The 16,992-nt window shown below is 55.0% G+C and overlaps 2 protein-coding genes across 2 annotated transcripts; one reads left to right on the forward strand and one right to left on the reverse strand.

The window, feature by feature from the left end:
- Nucleotides 1-599: 599 nt before the first annotated feature.
- NCLIV_052890 (conserved hypothetical protein) lies at nt 600-3,941 on the reverse strand (the record flags this gene model as incomplete). Its single annotated transcript, XM_003884843.1, has 2 exons — nt 600-713; nt 1,257-3,941. Coding segments are annotated over 2 exons (2,799 nt in total), but the record flags the coding sequence as incomplete, so codon positions are not given.
- A 5,355-nt stretch (nt 3,942-9,296) lies between these two features.
- NCLIV_052900 (conserved hypothetical protein) lies at nt 9,297-10,256 on the forward strand (the record flags this gene model as incomplete). Its single annotated transcript, XM_003884844.1, has 1 exon — nt 9,297-10,256. One exon carries the CDS (start codon nt 9,297-9,299, stop codon nt 10,254-10,256), a length of 960 nt encoding a protein of 319 aa, XP_003884893.1.
- Between the last annotated feature and the right edge of the window lie 6,736 nt (nt 10,257-16,992).

Consider the following 16,992-nt stretch of genomic DNA (forward strand, 5'->3'; position numbering starts at 1 on the left):
TCCCTGTAGTGTACAGTGAGAACGCGCGCGCCTCTTTGGAGGTGATATGTTACACGGGAATCAGTGATCCTGAATTTCGACAGTCTCGGCGCGCACGGCAGTGGGTAGCCCTCTGTGTTCCCCCCGGTAAAAAGTCGAGTGCACCGAGAGAGAGGGGAAACCCCGAACGAGGGGAGCGGTGATCTTCAAATACGAGTGATCTGGTAATGCACTTGGCACGGTTTCCATTAGCAAACCATCTCGGCTTCCTTTTCAACGTGCAGGCACTTACATATCGGAAGAGACGCGCGGAACCTCTCGTCACACGCTCAGCTGCGCGGCTTCCTGGTCGCAAAGTAAGGAGGGTGAATCTACGTTTCTCGGATGATTTGCTACAAAACTAGCGACGGAAGGAGGAAGCCGATGTTCTTCCGAGAGTGCATCTGTGCAAAAATATCCCTTTTCTCTCGGCGTATCTTTCTGAATCTCTCCGTCCCCGCCTTTTCTGTGGGAGTCTCCGCCGCGCTCTCTTAAGCTCCTTCGCTGACGGCGGTTGACGCACAACGCGAGCAACACGGAGACGAAGGGCAAACGCGAAGAAAAGAGGGGAACCTGATCACCTCTGAGAACCGATGACGCCCGTCGGTGAGGTAGTTTTTCGCCTTCTTCTCAAGTTGAAAGAGGACTATGTCCCACGTACTCTCCAGCAGCGACTCCTTGCTCCCGAAAAACGCCTGCGAGATGAAAAGATACAGGGAAAACGCGTCAAAAACGGGCCACGAACACCCTGCGGTCCCTCGGTTATGCAATAGGCAAACACGCATCGCCTACAGCGCGGGATATGTGCAAATGCTTACACAAAGATCTGCGTATCTGTGAACCAGCCAGTTCGCCTCTGTGCCCACCAAATAACGTTAACTCATACGCAGACGAATAACATCCGCGAAAGCCGCTTGTGGGGGCACCGGACCCATGGGAGCCTACGGATCCGGTAAACCAAGACAGTCGACATCGAAGCCAGCAGTCCAACTCGAAACGTCTACACTCCCCAGAAAACGCTTACAAAAATAACCGTCACGCCATGTGCACACGGAGCGCAGCTGATTGACATATCCAGGTAGACTTCGGGTTTCTGGCCGTGGCCCCCAAGTTCGCGGTAAATACTCGAAACGTTAGCCCCCCGGCAGGACACGCACACACACGTCGACATGTGAAACCAGGTCGCTTGACGAGGCTCAAAAGCGAAGTCACACGCGCAAATAGGAGTTACGTCTTACACTCTGGTAGAAGTGTTTAATTGCTTCTCTTGTCTTGGGGTCCGAACGGTGGGAGGCAAGGGTTACATGGTCTCCCGCTTTCATCCGAAAATGAACTTTCGCTGCGTCACGGAGATGCTCTTTCAGGCGAATGAGAGTCCTCGACAAACACGTGCTGGAGAGACAGAGAACAACGTAGCCGTCTTCCGTGCTCATCACCACGCTGTCTTCAGTCCTGGCAAGCCTTTCCTTCTCTCCCTGGTCTGCCTCTCCACGTCGCACATGGGAGCTCGCGACTCCTCGCTTGCCGTTTCGCAAGCAGCCTCCATCTCGCCGTTCTCCACCTGTGCTCGTGCGGTCTTGCTCCTTCCGTTCGTGCCAGTCAGGACGATTCGCGTGGCGTTTTCCCACATGCAGTTCTTCTTCTTCGCCCTCGGGTCTTCGCTCGGCGCCTTCTTCCCGCTCCTGCGATCCGCCCTTGTTCTCGCCTGCCGGCCTGTGGGGTCTGCGAGGCGATTGCGAGTCCGCAACCCACCTGAGTAAGGTCCCAGGGCGCGACAGATGATGCGGAAAGCCGGACGCACCCGTTTCCGCGTCCTGGATATCTGCAGGCGAGAGCGCGGACAGAGCAGACATCGGAGATGTCAAGGCATCATGCGAAGACGCGACGGACGAGAAGGAAGGAGTGAGAGACGACAGGAGAGACCGCGCAGTAGTCGGCGCGGCTTTGCCGACGGCTGAAGGATCACCGGTGAAGCCGTCTCCGTGCCTAATGGCCATGTCAACGTTGCGCGGATCGAAAGAGGAATCGTCAGGAAGAGTAGTCGCCGAGGAAGACGCGCCAGCAGCCGGCGGTGAAGGTGCGTTCACGGCCTGAGATTCTTCTCGTGCATTTGGTTCAGCCGGCGACGCACTGGCGTCTCCCGCGACTCCTGGGACCGCACATCCTTCCGCAGTTGCACGCGGTGCGCGCTCACCCCGATCAGGACATGTGGAGCTCCGAATGAGGTGGAGAGTTCGTTCGGATCTCAGGCGCCGCACGACGCGCTCGTTGGGAAGACACTTGTCTTCTCTTTGGCAGCGATCCACGGAGACACAACCCAGAGAGCATCTTGGTTTCCTCGCTCCCTCTCTCCCGGACGCTCCTTTCTCTTCTCTCGGCGTCGAGGGAAAGGACTTCGGATAGACTGCCTGCACGGCCTTGGGGCCTGCGTCCGGTTCCTCCCCGGCCTCCGCGTTGGCTGTCTCCCCTCTCTCTTCTCTTTCTGGCAGCCCCGCCTCTCGACTCCCCCCTCCCGCACGAACAAGAAGCGTCCGCTCGCCGGCTTCTCCGCTTTCCCCGCCTTCTGTGGATGATGCGGCGTGAGGCGCCCGCTCTTCCCGCGTCCTCTCCCCGCTCAGCGTCTCTTCCCCGCCAGCCCCACCTCGTTCGCTCGCGGTCCAGGCTTCTGTCCCTGACGCAGTCTCCGCGAGAGTCTCGCGGAAAAGCGAGATGAGAGACTGCTTCACTGCGTCGATGTCTGCGCACGTGAAGAAGCCGGAGAGTGAGCAGTGCGGCGGATAACAGTGCGCGGGGTCGGGCCCCCAAATTTCGGCGACTTTTCGTGCGCGGTCGTCCAGGATGCGATGGAGAGGAGACGCAGGCGACGGCTCCAGATACAGTATGTACGGCCCTCCACCGGCCTCAGCCGGCTCTGGCCTCCCGGACGACGAAGCAGACGACGAGGAAGATGGAGACGGACAGGACGTTGACGAGGACGAGAATGAGGTGGACACGGGCGAGGGAGGCGAAGAGGAGGAGGCGAAGGAAGGACGAGGCAAATACAGGCCAGAGGAGAAGAGAGGCAGTCGCGGAGCTTTCAAGAAAGCCGAGAGACGCAGAGACGAAGTTTGGACCTCCTCACCGAGGAAGGCGCCGTTCTGCGCGCCAACATCTTGATCTTCAATCGGCTGTGGAACTCGAAGCAGCGGCACTTCCCTCTTCGTTCCGATGCAGGGCTGAGACCAAGATCGCCTCTGACAGGATCCACCGACACAGAGGTCGTGTCTGTGGAGGGGAGCGCACGCGAAGCGCCAGCGCCAGCCTACCTGCGTGGCATTCAATCGCCCAGCTTCTTCGGCGCCGTAGTCGCCTCCGCCTTGTCGCTTGGCAGCGCCGACTTCATCCTGGCCAGTGTGTGTCACCCCGCCGCGTGTCTCTCCTCTTCTCTGCGCGAGTCTCGGCTCGCCGGTGTCGCCCGCTCTGCGCGAGGCCGCCGACGACCTCGCCCAGAGGCGGAAATGTTCTCGTTCTTTCCTCTCGGCCTCGCTTTCCAGCTTCGCCGCCAGGTGGCTAGAGAAGGAGGGAAGAGGGTGCGTAGCCGAGAGGGAACCGGCCCCGTCGCCCGACTCCAGACCCCCCCACAGAGCTGCGTTTGCGGACGACCGAGGCGCGGAGGGCGCATGCGCGAGACAGTGGAGGGCGGGAGCGCGCAGAGAGGCGACGGCCTGATACTCAACGGGAAAGGTATGCGTGAGGTACGCGGCACACGTGGAAGAAGTCGCTTGCGAAGACAAAGACGTCGGCAGAGATGACACGGTGCGCGGCTCGTATGCGAAACACGACTCTGCAGCGCCTTCAGCTGAGCATGCGGTATGTTTCGATGCGACAGCGTCGACGAATCCATGTCCCCACTCCTCCCTTGCTTCCGCCCGAGAGGCAGCCATGTTGATTTGGAAGAGAGAAGAGAGAGAAGCGCGTCCTCCCTCTTCTCGCCTTCCCGGGTTTCGTTTGGAGCTAAAGCCTAAATCATCGATCGCAAGGCGATCATACGTGCACACCGGCAGACGAAGCAAACATGAATGGGAAACCAGGAATCACTGAACGCCACGCAGTCTCCGTTCGCGCGGACCCCAGACAGAGGACATGCAAGACGCCACGGGTAACGCCGGCTTTCTCTCGTACAGCATCTTCCACGCTCCGCCCAGAAACCGCCGCGCGCCACCGTCGGTCACGGTTTGTGTGTGCAGGCGCCGTGACTCTGCACGCGCGAATGCATGCGAGGGCGCACAGGAAACACAGGGCTGTGAACGAATGTCCACTGAAAAAAGGTGCGCGTTTGGGCGAGAAACGGCGGGGGCCCGCGAGGAAGACAGCGGGAGGCGCTGTGAGGACCGACTCGACCCCCGCCGAGTGTGAACACTGACAACAACCGCGTTTCTCCGGAGAGAGCGCGGAACCGAAAAGAGAGACACGGTCGTCAGGCACCCTGCTGGAAGACGCGTTCACCTGCGCATTCAGGCAAGAAATGCGTCGCACAAACGCATGTTTGGCGCTGTGGATTCTCTGGCCAGTTCGCAGCCTGGACTGAGATTCCGAGAAAAACGGGAAGGCGAAGGCGCGGGCGGCTCAGCTTTCGGCGAAAGCTGTCCATCAACAGAGGTAGAAAGATCGACGGCGGAAGAGAAAACGGGGACACGGAAGGAGAAAAGGCGCACGAGAGAGAGAGCGAGAGCGGAGAAGACAGCCAGGAGACGAAACGAAGAAGAGGGCGCGCATAGACGGCTGAAGATTTGCGGGTGGTGAGAGGCAGCGCGCAGGACCGAAAGCGACCGGGGAACGGGGCAAGAGATGTTTGAAGAATCTACACGCGCAGTTCGTCTCCGGAACGTCGAAAGAATTGAAGTCAGCGGACGATGGGAAAAGAAGACTCCGTCGCCACATAAACCCCTCCTCGTCCAGGTTCTCCGTCACGAGAGGTCAACGCACGCCATCTCGCTCCTCAGTTTTCTGCGCGGCATCGCTGGGATCTTCCAAGCGCCGCCGACACACCGGGGAAAGCACAACAGGCGTTGGTGGTTGAGGGATCTGAACGTCGGCGGACTGAAATCTCGAAAGAAGCTTCAAGTCTTCCCTCTTCTTTCCTTGTTCCTCTCCTCTTTGTGCGGCAAAAAGCGGTCCCTTGTCGCGATAGAGGCAGACAGCAAATGCGATTGCACACTGAAAAAAAGACCCAGTGTCCACGCCCCATCCTTTCTGGACAGGCGGCCTCGAGGAAAGCGAGGAGATAAACTCTAGATTTAGCATTCATCTACAGATACGGTTTTCGTTTTGTCGGCGCCGTCTGCTAGAAGCAAACACACTTTCGCCGTTGCTGGTATGCGGTTCTTCCGTGCGGGCCCCACGCACGGATCCGCTCTCAGGATTTCCCTCGCGCAAGTCCCTCCTTGCACGCCTGGGTTCTACGCCGCAATGTGTGTCTCTAAAAGGCGGAACTTGAGAGCGTTCCGGCGTGAGAAGAGCGGGCGACCGAAGAGAGAGCGGGAGAGGACAGAGATGCGGAGACACGGGTGGGCATCTTATCCAGAGAGAGGAAACGGAGCGAGACAAGAGGAACGAATAAAGTCGAGACAGGAAATCTTCAGATCTTCGCTCCCCTTACTCTTCCAGGCCCCCTCGAACGGCAAAGGACGCAGAGCGTTTGCCATCGCTGCTGAGCGGCGGCAGCACAGGAGAGGCAGTGGGGCGAGGGCGACAGGGGACAAGGAGGGGCTGGGGAAAATTCCGAGACAGGTAGGTGCGCCCCCAAAGGCAAAGTACGACCTTCCAATGTGTCCGGGAGAAAAAACTGTGTGGCTGACATGGAAATCTACACTGGAAAACATTTCCCCTCACTCTGGCATCGCGGCGACTGGAGAGAAAAAAGCACAGCGCGAAGGGCAGAAGGGGAAACGAAAACGACGAAAAAACGAGGATGTGATATGGAAACGAAGGGAACGCCCTCGTCACACCAAAAGAACTTTGCGACGAAAGACGGGAGGTAAGAACCTCCTGCTCATTTGAAACAAAACTCGAGAAAAGTAGAGGCTAGCCCTCTCTCCTCGCCTGACCATCGTCTGCTCCATAGACCTGCGAAAAACAGCAGCTTGTCCGGTCGGGCAAGCAAGAAAAATCGGCAGTAAGGAAACGCGGGAGGCAAAGAAAACGGGGATGGGGAGTCTCTCGGGGGGATCAAAACAAGCTTCACGAGTTCAAGGAGAAATGTACGTGAAAAAAAGGGGCACAAAGAATATCTACGTCTCTCTCCGCGCGTGGCGTGGTCGATGTGCACAGCTGCTTCGGACAGGAATGAGACGAACAGGAGTGACAGCTGAAGGTGAGCGAAGCATAGACACACGCATGCGCGCACATTTCGTATATAAATGCACATACTCGTACATTTTCTGTGGCTTTTCTGCTGTCTCTCACTTCCTTTCTCAGCAAATATTTTCTCCATGTGTTTGTCCCCACAACTGCAGTGTTTTCTGCGGCGGACAAGGCAATCTGTCAGGTATCATTTTGATATCCACATATGTACCCAATCTAGATATCCGAGACAGATATATGTTTCGTAGGGGTTAAAAGGGTCAACAAGGGTTCATTTCAATCGCCATGCACGCTGCTGTACAGAGGCGAATGAGAACACAGGCTTGGTTCGGCGGAGGGAGTGGTTCGCGCCAGGTGTTCTGTGCTCGGCCCCTCTGGCGGCGAAAGGCATTATCATGCCCCCTCAAGCGTATGTAAAACCCGGCACGATATGGCGGCTCTGTATTTGGTTCCTACTTTATCGGCCATTTAATCGGAATTAACGGAGAGGACAGAACCATGGCAGGCAGTGGATACCGGAGGTTCTCCAAAACGAAGGCACCAGGGACAGCAAGAAGAAGACTACACTGTGGACGGGCTGTGCCTTCGCTACGCGAAGTGTTGACGGTTTTAGTCTGAGTTCATTGAGTGCGGGCTTCGGAAAAGTTCACAACACCGTGGGTCGGTCAGTCAGCTTTGTATGAGGTCGAGGCACTGGATATCGGCGCTGGGATCACAGAAAAAAAGCCGCGAGAGGGAGGGCAGTGCTGGCAGCCAAGTGTTCTAAGCGAACGCCGCAGGTCCCAGGAGGAGCGAACGAAGGGTTTGAACGAGGAGAAAAGCCGTGAAGACGCTTCCAGAGACGTTCAGTCGTCAACTCCAACAGATCCATCTGTGGGGGTTCACGTATCGGCACAATGGTCGTAGCACTTCAATGAGGTCCGCACCGTGCACTCTTTTTTGCGGACGGACTGAGCCTTAGAACAGCCTGGAATCCTCTACAGTACTCTGGTGACACATCATTATCCATGGTACGCTTTCTCTCGAATCGCTGCCTAACAAAAAGTCGCGGCGCCCTTCTGACATTAGGCGCGTAACAATACAAGAAAGATGTGGCAGAGTGGGACGTGATGGACACCTGCTTATATAGATTTCTATATATGCGGCAAACGAAGATTTCATTCTGATGTGCCCCCGTGAGAATCACGCGCGAAACAGGCGTGCCAACTCTTTGGTGATGGAGAGCCTTGGTATGTAGTAGTCCTGCAGTGCATGGGTTGCTCCACTGCGTATCCACGGACCAAGCAAGTAGGAACCCACTCGCTGAGCTCTAGTCGCCGCATTCCTCGTACTCCGCCACGCACACTGCCTCCCGTTCAGGATCCACGGGGTTCCCTCGTTTTTTGAGAGCTGGTCCAGTGGAGGTTCGCCCAGATGGCTGCACTCGTAGTGCTAAACAGTGGTTTTGTCAAAACGAAAAGCACGGAAAACAGCCTGATCACGCGGTGCTCCTCGTAGAGGTGGTTGGCACCCTGCCTGACTGACCCGGAGCTTCCTTTCCACAAGTTCTCTTTGAAATTTCCTTCATGAGCCTTTTCCGCCTGTAAAGGTGTGTTTCCTGGTCTAGCTAAATGACGCCTCTGCTTCTTAGCTTCTACACGGTCGGTTCCTGACACCAAAACTCTCGAATCTCCGTCGGAAAACAGATTTCTGTGAGACACGTAGACGTTTGAGCTCCCCGACGAACGAAACTAAGAAGAGTAAATTAGAGGAAATGAAATAAAAATCACTGGAGGACATGCTGTGGGTCTCTATGTTGTCTACAAGGACGTCCGCCTACTACACACCTACTGCGCTTGAATGCTTCGCAGCAGCCGCGTAAGGTCCACGAAGGACCGCAGCGTCAGCTTAATGTCCGTCCTGACTTTCTACATCCTTTCTAATATCTCCCAGACCGGTATTTTGTCGGCCGACCTTCATACAGACCTCGTTTTTCCCTGATTCCTCTTCTGAGGCCGAGAGCCTTGGGAGTTCGGTTTGTGGATGCAGAACGGATTTCCAAGTGTCGTTCGCAAGTATTTCTGGAGTCGCGAGTTGTCGAGTGTGACTCGCATCGGTGAGAGGCCACCTTCAACGTATCCTGTTCTAACTGATTTCGGTTGCTTGCGTCGATGGATGACAAGAGGAAGCTGTGGATTGCCACAAACTATTTCCCATACAGACGCTGCATGTAACTGCACCAGCTCGGTGACTCCACGCGTCTCTGAACATATACCCGCCTAACCGTAGCGGGTCAAAGTCTCGCTGGAACTCGAAGCGCGTTGACGCACGCTAGACATCAACGCTACAGGCAGTTTGTTTACTTTGAGCGTAACGTTTTCCGACTGTCTGTCCCAGACTGTCCAAGCGTCACAGTGCGCATAAGGTTTTTTTCTCTACAAACAGTAATAGAGAGGTTTTCCTCAACGAGCCGTTCACACACACGACCGTGTTGGCCACCGAGTCTCGAGACTTGTCAACTGTGGTTCCCCATGTCGGTGCTGCAGGCGCGTGGTCGCCGGTGGCTCACGTGACACAGAGGCGAAAGCAGGTTGCTAGTTTACTCGGCTCTGTATTCCATTTCCCGTAACCTTCTTCACTGGCAACTGCTCCACCAAGATTTTTGACGCCTTCAATCGATTCGGGTGGGTGGAAGCTCATTCGTCTCTGTCAAGCATCGCTCTCCATAGGAACGCCGCATCGTATCGTGAACTAGGGCGATTCTTGGCAGTTTTTGGTTTACCCAGTTATTCTCCGCCGGAATGAATCGTGCTCGTTGAGCTTGCGCGATTAAACGTTGCCCGTACTAGTGCTACCGTTAAAAGAGGCTGCAGGCATTGTTGGTCTTCGCCAGTCTGTGTGTTCCCAGCCCCCTCGTCGGGTCCACTCGGTAATATTGCTATTGCTTCGGGAACAGGATGGTGAGTGGGGCTGTCGATGTGAGTGTTGGCCGTAGGAGGCGAGGATCTTCCGGAGGGAGTTCGTACTGCTGCTCAGAACGGGGGCCAGGCGATTACCGTCCAGCGCTAGTTGCTGTGGCTGCTGCACTGACGCTTGTTGGGATGGCTACACTTCTGGGGGCAAAGCGGCTTTTCGCTGGCGACGAGGGCGGCAGAAGGCTGACAGTGTACAGACTTTTCGGTCGTTTTGCCGAACATAATCGCCGCCATGTGAGAGTGCACCACCCTCGAGTGGGCTTCGTGAGTGAAGAAGACCCTTTCCCAAGAGAGACGCAGGTTGCAAATGAACGCCGTACCTCGAGTGAGCAGCCATCGTCACACTTGCCTGCCACGCGTGAAATGGCCCCAGCTGCTCCAGTTGGTGGCGCCTTTGAACTTGACCCAAATGAAGCGGAAGCGCAGAAGCAGCGACAGACCAGAGAGGGGGGAAAAGACGCAGCCGCAACAAATGCTACTTTTGAGCGACAACCGCCCTCTGATATGTGGCATCATCCTCACGATAAACATTCCACGGAGACCCAGCTCATGCCCGTGGGCGCCCTCGGAGAGGCACAGGCGTTCGCATGGGGTCAACAGGGAAAACGACGTCCACTTTTGTTTTATATCCTTATGGCATTGGCAGGTGCGAAATGTTTGAAGCATATTTTTCAGCTGCAGGGTAGCGTTGACCCTGCCGCGCCGTCTGGGCCGTCCCCTCTGGCTGATATGGGACCGGAAATCCTATCTCTCGTATTGCCTGATTTCACCAACTCTAGCGGCAGGATGCTTCTCGACAGACCGTTTTTTTCCCTGCCGATCGACATCCCGAGTCGAGAATCCACCCCTAGTACACAGGCGATGATCTCTCCAACAGCTCCTGGACCAGCTTCAGTCAGCATGGAGACTCCAGGGCCGTCACGAAGGGCGAGCGTATCATGAAAGGAAGCGTGTATTGACCTCCAGAGATGGAACACTTTCGTTTCTTTTGTCGTCCATCATGAAGCGTCCTGGTGAAGTTGATGTCATTTGGCATTGATTTCTGCAGTAGAGGGCTTGCCGTATCGTGGCACATGACGATTGCTGGCGTGGGGGATAATTTCTGTGCAAGGAATCGGTGCCTATCAAATTTAAGAAACCCCTTTTTCCTAACCTCCTTAGCGCTTGACGCTGAGGACGTCGATAAATTGAAAGCTTATCCTGATAGTTCAACAGGGTGGCCCCCGGCGTGCCGCGCAGCGACTGCACGGTACGGTCTCACCGTCAAAGGCGCTGACGAGGCCGTGGTCATATTTTTTTTTGTTCCCTGTGCGTAAGTATGTAGGTGAATATGCTGTCTGTAATTCGTCTTTTTGACGGAGGCGAGGACAGATATGGTCAAAATGGTAAGGTGACCCTTCCTTTGCTTGGCTATGGGTAGGGGCAAGCAGGTTCACCTGTGACCGCTTCGTGGAACTTGAGCTTTTTTTCGTCGCTAATAGACGGACGCACAATGTATTGGTTCAGTTGCTCCTTGGGGATGAACGTGCGCCGCACCATCAGCGTCTACCCAAAAGCCGGGACACTCACTGGGAGTGAGTAGCGAGAGCTCCACCGTTCTTGTGGTACCACTTTCATTAGGGTTACACAAACGTGTGGAGTGAAGCTGTTGTATGAGCGGAATGGACGATAGCCAGTGGGATAACGAAAACGCGCAGACTCTACAGGTCTTCAACGTGACGGCACTAGGAAGCAGTATCGCCTTAAGCGTTTCTTCGGAGTTTGTACTATAACTAATTGCAACTTACACGCACAAAAAGACACTTCTTACACGTGGCAGTAGTGCTTCTGGTGCACCGTTGAACAGTAGAACCGGTCTTCGACTACGGTCCACAGGAGAGCCATACAAGGTTCTCCGAATTATATCGATTTTTAGGGCATTGTTGGGAACACCTTTAGTAAGGTCGTTACCCATTGGAGGAGTCACAAAGGAATTGCCAAACACTTCCGTAGAAAGAGCCTCAAGGAGGCGATGAAATGCCTCACTTCGCCCCTCTCTTCCTCACCCAGTCATGCTCTTTTTATGCATCGTGAACGATAGGGCAGTGCTCGCTGAACACTTCTTGCCAGGTTTGGGTCTGTACTAAGACATCCTTTGCACCACCGTAATCGGGGCCGTCAAGCTGGTACTCGCTCAGAATAGATGAAATTGTCAGGCCGAGAAAAAGTTCATGTGGCATACCGGCACTCTCAGCGGGAGCCGGAACGGCGTAGGAATTGCAAGCAACCCTGGAAGGTTCACAGAATTGGGTCAATTGCTTCCAACCGCTGACAAAAAGTGTGGCTACGGAAACCCGAGATTGCTTTCGTCTCAAGCGTGTGGCAGTTTCTCTGACGGGTAAATCTGATGAGCATTGAACTTCCTGTGCTGAGCATTGAACTTCCTGTGCTGTGTGCTCTCGCCTGCCACACTGGTTCGCTGTGTGACAGACTGCGTCAACGCACAGGGAGAAAGACATACGTAAACCTCCGCGATCCAGAACTGTCCTGGAGGGCTTCGCATTGGTTTTATACCGACAGTAGTACTTCGCATATTTGGTGGAGCACTGAAAGAATTCCCCGAACACATTTTCGACCTCTTGTTAATACATCGTGTCGGTGTGTCTTCTTCGCTAAGGATGTTTAACATCGTGTGTTTCTTCCGTGACGAAGGACCTTAAGAATTGCCAGATGCGGCAAGAACCAAGAAATTCAAGAATCGACAACATGCTGTCGTGATGATTCTGCCATCTGCTCGCCGGATGTGCTTGAAGCGACTGCTTGCATTCTGAAACGATGCTCTCGGCCGAATGTTCTTGGTCTGGTACGTTACTCATGGTCACAACGGGACACAACGCAGCGCGGCGGCATCGCTAGACATGAAGTGTCAGTGCGTGTTGGAAATAGAGAGGGGCCACGTACACACACACATTTGTTACAAAGGGCAGACTGTCTATCTCTTCGATATACTCTTAAGGTGGTTCATGGGTGACTGCCGAACCGTTCGTGACGACAGGGGAGTCACAGGTCATTTTGTTTCTTGAGGGCAAAAGCGTCTAGAGTTATCGTTTACGACACCGCGTCTTGTGCGTGCCCTACTGGTACGCCACTTCATATCTCTGCTTATCCAGTGTACGACTCTTGACGCGTTGAATGTGTCGCCTGTGGCTAGTCCTCACAGGAACACCCTGCAAACCGGAATGATGCTCACTCTGCCAATTCTTGCAGACACAAACCGAATTCCCCGTCTGACGCTGGGCGGGTGATTCTCAAAAGGAACGTTCTAGACCACTCATTTTTACTCCATAATCGGTGTGCATCACACCACCACCAATTCCCCCCACAGTCCATGCGCGTCCCAGACCACTGAGGCTCGCTCCGCCAGTTCCTGCAGACACAAGCCGAACTCCCCGTCTGACGCTGGGCGGGTGATTCTCAAAAGGAACGTTCTAGACCATTCATTTTTATTCCGTAATCGCTTTGCATCACACCACCACCAACTCACCCCGCAGTCCTTGCGCGTCGCAGAATCGGCCCTCCCAATTAGGCGCGTCTCGGCGACACGTCCGTGTTTTCAAATCGCATTGTGGATTGCTTCTTTGCGTATATGCAGTGCTTCGTGGTGGAATGCATGTCCTTTAGAGTCCTGGTTTTCCCTTGGATCGGCGATGACCCACTGGTGGTGAAAACTTTGGATTCAGATACGACGAAACCTACATTGATCTGTGGCGCTCGCGTCAATCTGGCTAGCAACTTACGCCGGGCCATCATCGCGTGCAAAACACTGATGATCAATATTCGTCGGCCCTACAGTAGGTAAGCGTTGCTGCATTCAGCCTATCAAACAACGTCCCCCTTCCCCTCAACCGTTCAATAATGGAGACTACCATCACGCCAACCCTTTCAGGTGGCATGGCAACCCCGTCAGGCGGCACACAGCCGCCTGCACCGCCTCCCGTCGACCTCGCCACATTCTACCCGCACCTCGAGTCGTTGGCGTTGCAAAACGGTGTTTCGAGAAAGCGGCGCTTAGTGTGTACGGAGAAGAGCAAGAAGTTACATCCGTTATTCCGGTGGGTCGGATATATGGTGGTGCTCACTTGCGTCATTTTGGCTGGAATCTACGCAGCGAAACATCTAAGGCGTGACTCGTCAAACTCAGTTCAGGGGGGGGGAGGAGCCTTGGCAATTCGGGGTGATCCGCCCGGTGGTGCCACCAATGATGATTTGGGGCCTTCTACAGGGACGCCGCTGACTAGCGCCTACGCGCTGCCATGTCAGCCGGTAAGGATTCTGAGAGTGAAACGTTCAGAATGCGAGAGGAGGCAGGTTTGCGTTCCCTGCTCCATGTACGCGCCGGTAGATCGAAACACCGAGGTCGGCAACACAGTAGGCGGCGGTTGCACGAAACCTCGTCGAGTTCAAGTGGCAACAGCAGCCACGAGAAGCACCCCCAAACCAGAACGTTTTCGAGCGCAACAGAAACGAGCCTGCACAATGTCAATCGCTCGGGAACACCAGGTACACAACTACAAAATAACAATACGATAACCATGAGTCTTATTTTCCTCGGAGGGAGCGATTCAGTGCATGAACCTTCCGCTCAGCCCATTGAGGGTAGCCAGCCTCCAACGATCCCCGTCCCCCTGACCCCGATGAAAATAACAACTCTCGGACCACTTCCCTGGATACTTACTGGTACGACACCACCGCCACAGACACCAAAGACATCAACGACCGTCACCAGCAACAGCGGATATACAACAGAGCCTACCTCGCCAGTAAAGCGCCCTAACGGGCCCCCTCACGGCTTCGTCCGTCAAAACGCCATAGTGGAGGAAAGACAGTTAACGAAGCCCGAAAGCGAACCGCCAGCATCGACGCCAAGCCCTCAACACTTTGGAGGGGGGTCAGAGTTCACACCTTCAAGTGGCTCCCCGCGGCTGCCTACACAAGAAACTCCAACTGCCCCACCGGCAAGCCTTTCTGCCGGCGCCAGTGGCGGTTCTACACCACCTGCGTCGCAGGCTTCACCCAGTGGATCGCCAGTGCACAGCCTCAGGTCAACGGAACCGGGCACCGCAGGTTCTTCTGATCCAAAACCTCACGGAACCTCTGATCAGCAGCAGCGTGCAGAGTCGTTCAACCCATTATTACAGGGAATACCGGAGGCGCCGGAAATCCAGCCGCTCCTTTCGCTTTCCCAACAGGAAACTCTCCCTGTGCAAGGGCCTCCGACTTTGGCCGGACCGCAGCAGACTCCCCAGTGGATGATGCAAGACGCAACTCGCGCAAGGCATCTCCCTCCCTCACAACCTGAATCCGATAGGTAACACGCGGCATCTCCGCATACTCTTCCATCCTACCTTGTCAATGGTGCGCCACCTGAGTCAGAAACACGCGGCCCAGAAAATCACCAGGAAGCACACGAACCGGTTGAGGACACTTTCGTAACCCATCGTGACCTCAGTTCCCCCCTTGCCGGGGCCAGTTCTCCTTCCAGTCATCCTCATTCTTGAGTGCCCCAAGCGTTAGGTTATGCTGTGAACGAAGGCAGCGAGGCACGCGACCACAGGAGGTGAGAAGGGTGAAAAGATACCTACCGAGCGCAGGCGAACGTTCCGTGTCGATAGGCAGGCGAGGGCACCATCGGCAGCATCCGCGGAGGACACAGCAGTCAAACGACCAGTCATGGATTTGTGAGATCCATCACGTTTGGTCCTCAAGGGAGGTCAACATAGGTTTTCCTCCCAGTCGCAAAAAGACGTTGGCAGTCAGCAAGGCTGCAGGGACTGTTCTCCAATCTACTTCTCGAGGCAGAGGATGTGGAGGAGGAAGTTGCTGCCGCGACTACCCTGGGTTTAGGGCAGACATGAGGACTACCGGCAATTTCTCCATATCCCTCGCTGCCACTGCCTCGTCTCCAGCGCACGCCAGTGCCACAGCTAGGACGTTCCTTGAGTGTTCCTGAAGAGCCTCCCGATTAGAGTTCAGACGCCGGCAAGGAGACGTGAGGAACGGGGTCCGGGGGATGAAGATTGCTTCAGTACTATCGCTCATGATTTATTCTGACCTGTGAAGACGAAGCCTACGCCCCACCTCAGCTATCTGGAGGTTTAGCAACGACCGTTGGGATGATTCAGCAGCGGACCGAGACGGTTTTACCCCTCGATCAGCAAACTCCATCATGCACCGGCTGTCTGACCTAATTGGCCTTGCGCCTGTGGGTCGCGATCTCATTTCCTCATCGTACCGCTGTACATGTCTTCCCAGCGTCTAGTCTGTAGTGTCGTTTCCCTCACGTTTTTACGCCCTGTGGTGGTTCAGCGTGTCTCCAACAAGCCGACGTTCTGTGAAGATATTTGCACATTAGGGCGTTGTCCATTACATGATGGAAATGTATTTACCCCCCCAAATCATCAATCCAGAAACAGCAACAAAGGCTTTTTCCAGGGATTGGTCTTGGTCTCCGTCTTCATGATCGGGATACATTCTTGCAGCCGAAACCCCTTGCGAACCTCCCCTTTTCTGGGGGGAAAGCGCTGTACCAGCAGTCCACTGGGGTTGTGTTGTGTTACCTACATAACTCGAATGTCCTGTCGCAGTGCCGAGGAGACGCAAGGCTGAGGTTCAACCGCGAAAATGTGACTGCTAAATGCGACGCCCACAGGGATATGACAGTGTCGTGGCCTGCTCACGCTTGTGCTATTTGTGGCATTGAGGGCTTTCGTGCCTTCGTAGAGCAGAATCAGCCTGATGTGCAGGCTGACACTCGACTTTCCTTAAATTACCCCGCGAACTGTCGCATGTATGTCTGCAACAAGAGCTACCTTTAACCGCACATCTGACCGTTATACCGCCAACAAAAGAACAGCCTCGTTTCCACTGGCGCGCGTGTGAGCACACAGTGAAAGATAAAGTTCTTATAATGCTGGCCTTGCTGAACTGGTGCGTTTGCGATGTCGACGACGCGTAGCCGGGGGCTCGAGTGCGTGAGTGTAGCGAGGCAGCGGCCCTAGACACCTATTTCTGTTCCAGTCCGACAAAGTGCGGTTGCGACACAGACAAACCGAACCAGATAGAAGCGGAGCCAGGGAAGAAGCAACTGTCGCACAGACCGGTACGGATGGTGAAAGGAAGCACAAGCACGTGAAGAAACGTGAGACAGAGCGTCCCATAGACAGCCACAGAAGAAAGAATCCGTCAGACGGAGAAAAACGGGCTACCGCAGCACACGCAACACAGGCGTTCTTCCACGTGGGAACAGCAGACGAAGAAGACGGGAAAGAAACTTCTCCCTCGGTTGTGCAGTTTCCTCTTTACCGCCTCCACTTCTCTCTTCTTTCTTGGTTTTTCTGGGTCCCGAATTCTTCATCCTTCTCCCCCACGTGACTCTCCATCGCTTCTGGAATTGCCGCGCGGTTCGTTTCCTATTCGTGCTCTGCTGCTTCTCTCTGCGCCCTGAGCATGCGTCTTTCCGCAGTACGAATGCACGAGTGCTTTTTCAGTCGACTCTTTGATTTTTCTCGGCGTTTTGCTTTGCACCATCTTGTCCGTTACCCTTTTTTGGTCGCTTCTCTCTCTCCGGATTTTCGCCTGTTCCGCCTTTTGCACCCACTCCTCTCTTCCGACACCCTTCGCTGCCGCCTGTCTGTCCTGT

Source organism: Neospora caninum, chromosome X, assembly GCF_000208865.1.
Source record: "Neospora caninum Liverpool complete genome, chromosome X".
NCBI classification, from domain to species: Eukaryota; Apicomplexa; class Conoidasida; order Eucoccidiorida; family Sarcocystidae; genus Neospora; species Neospora caninum.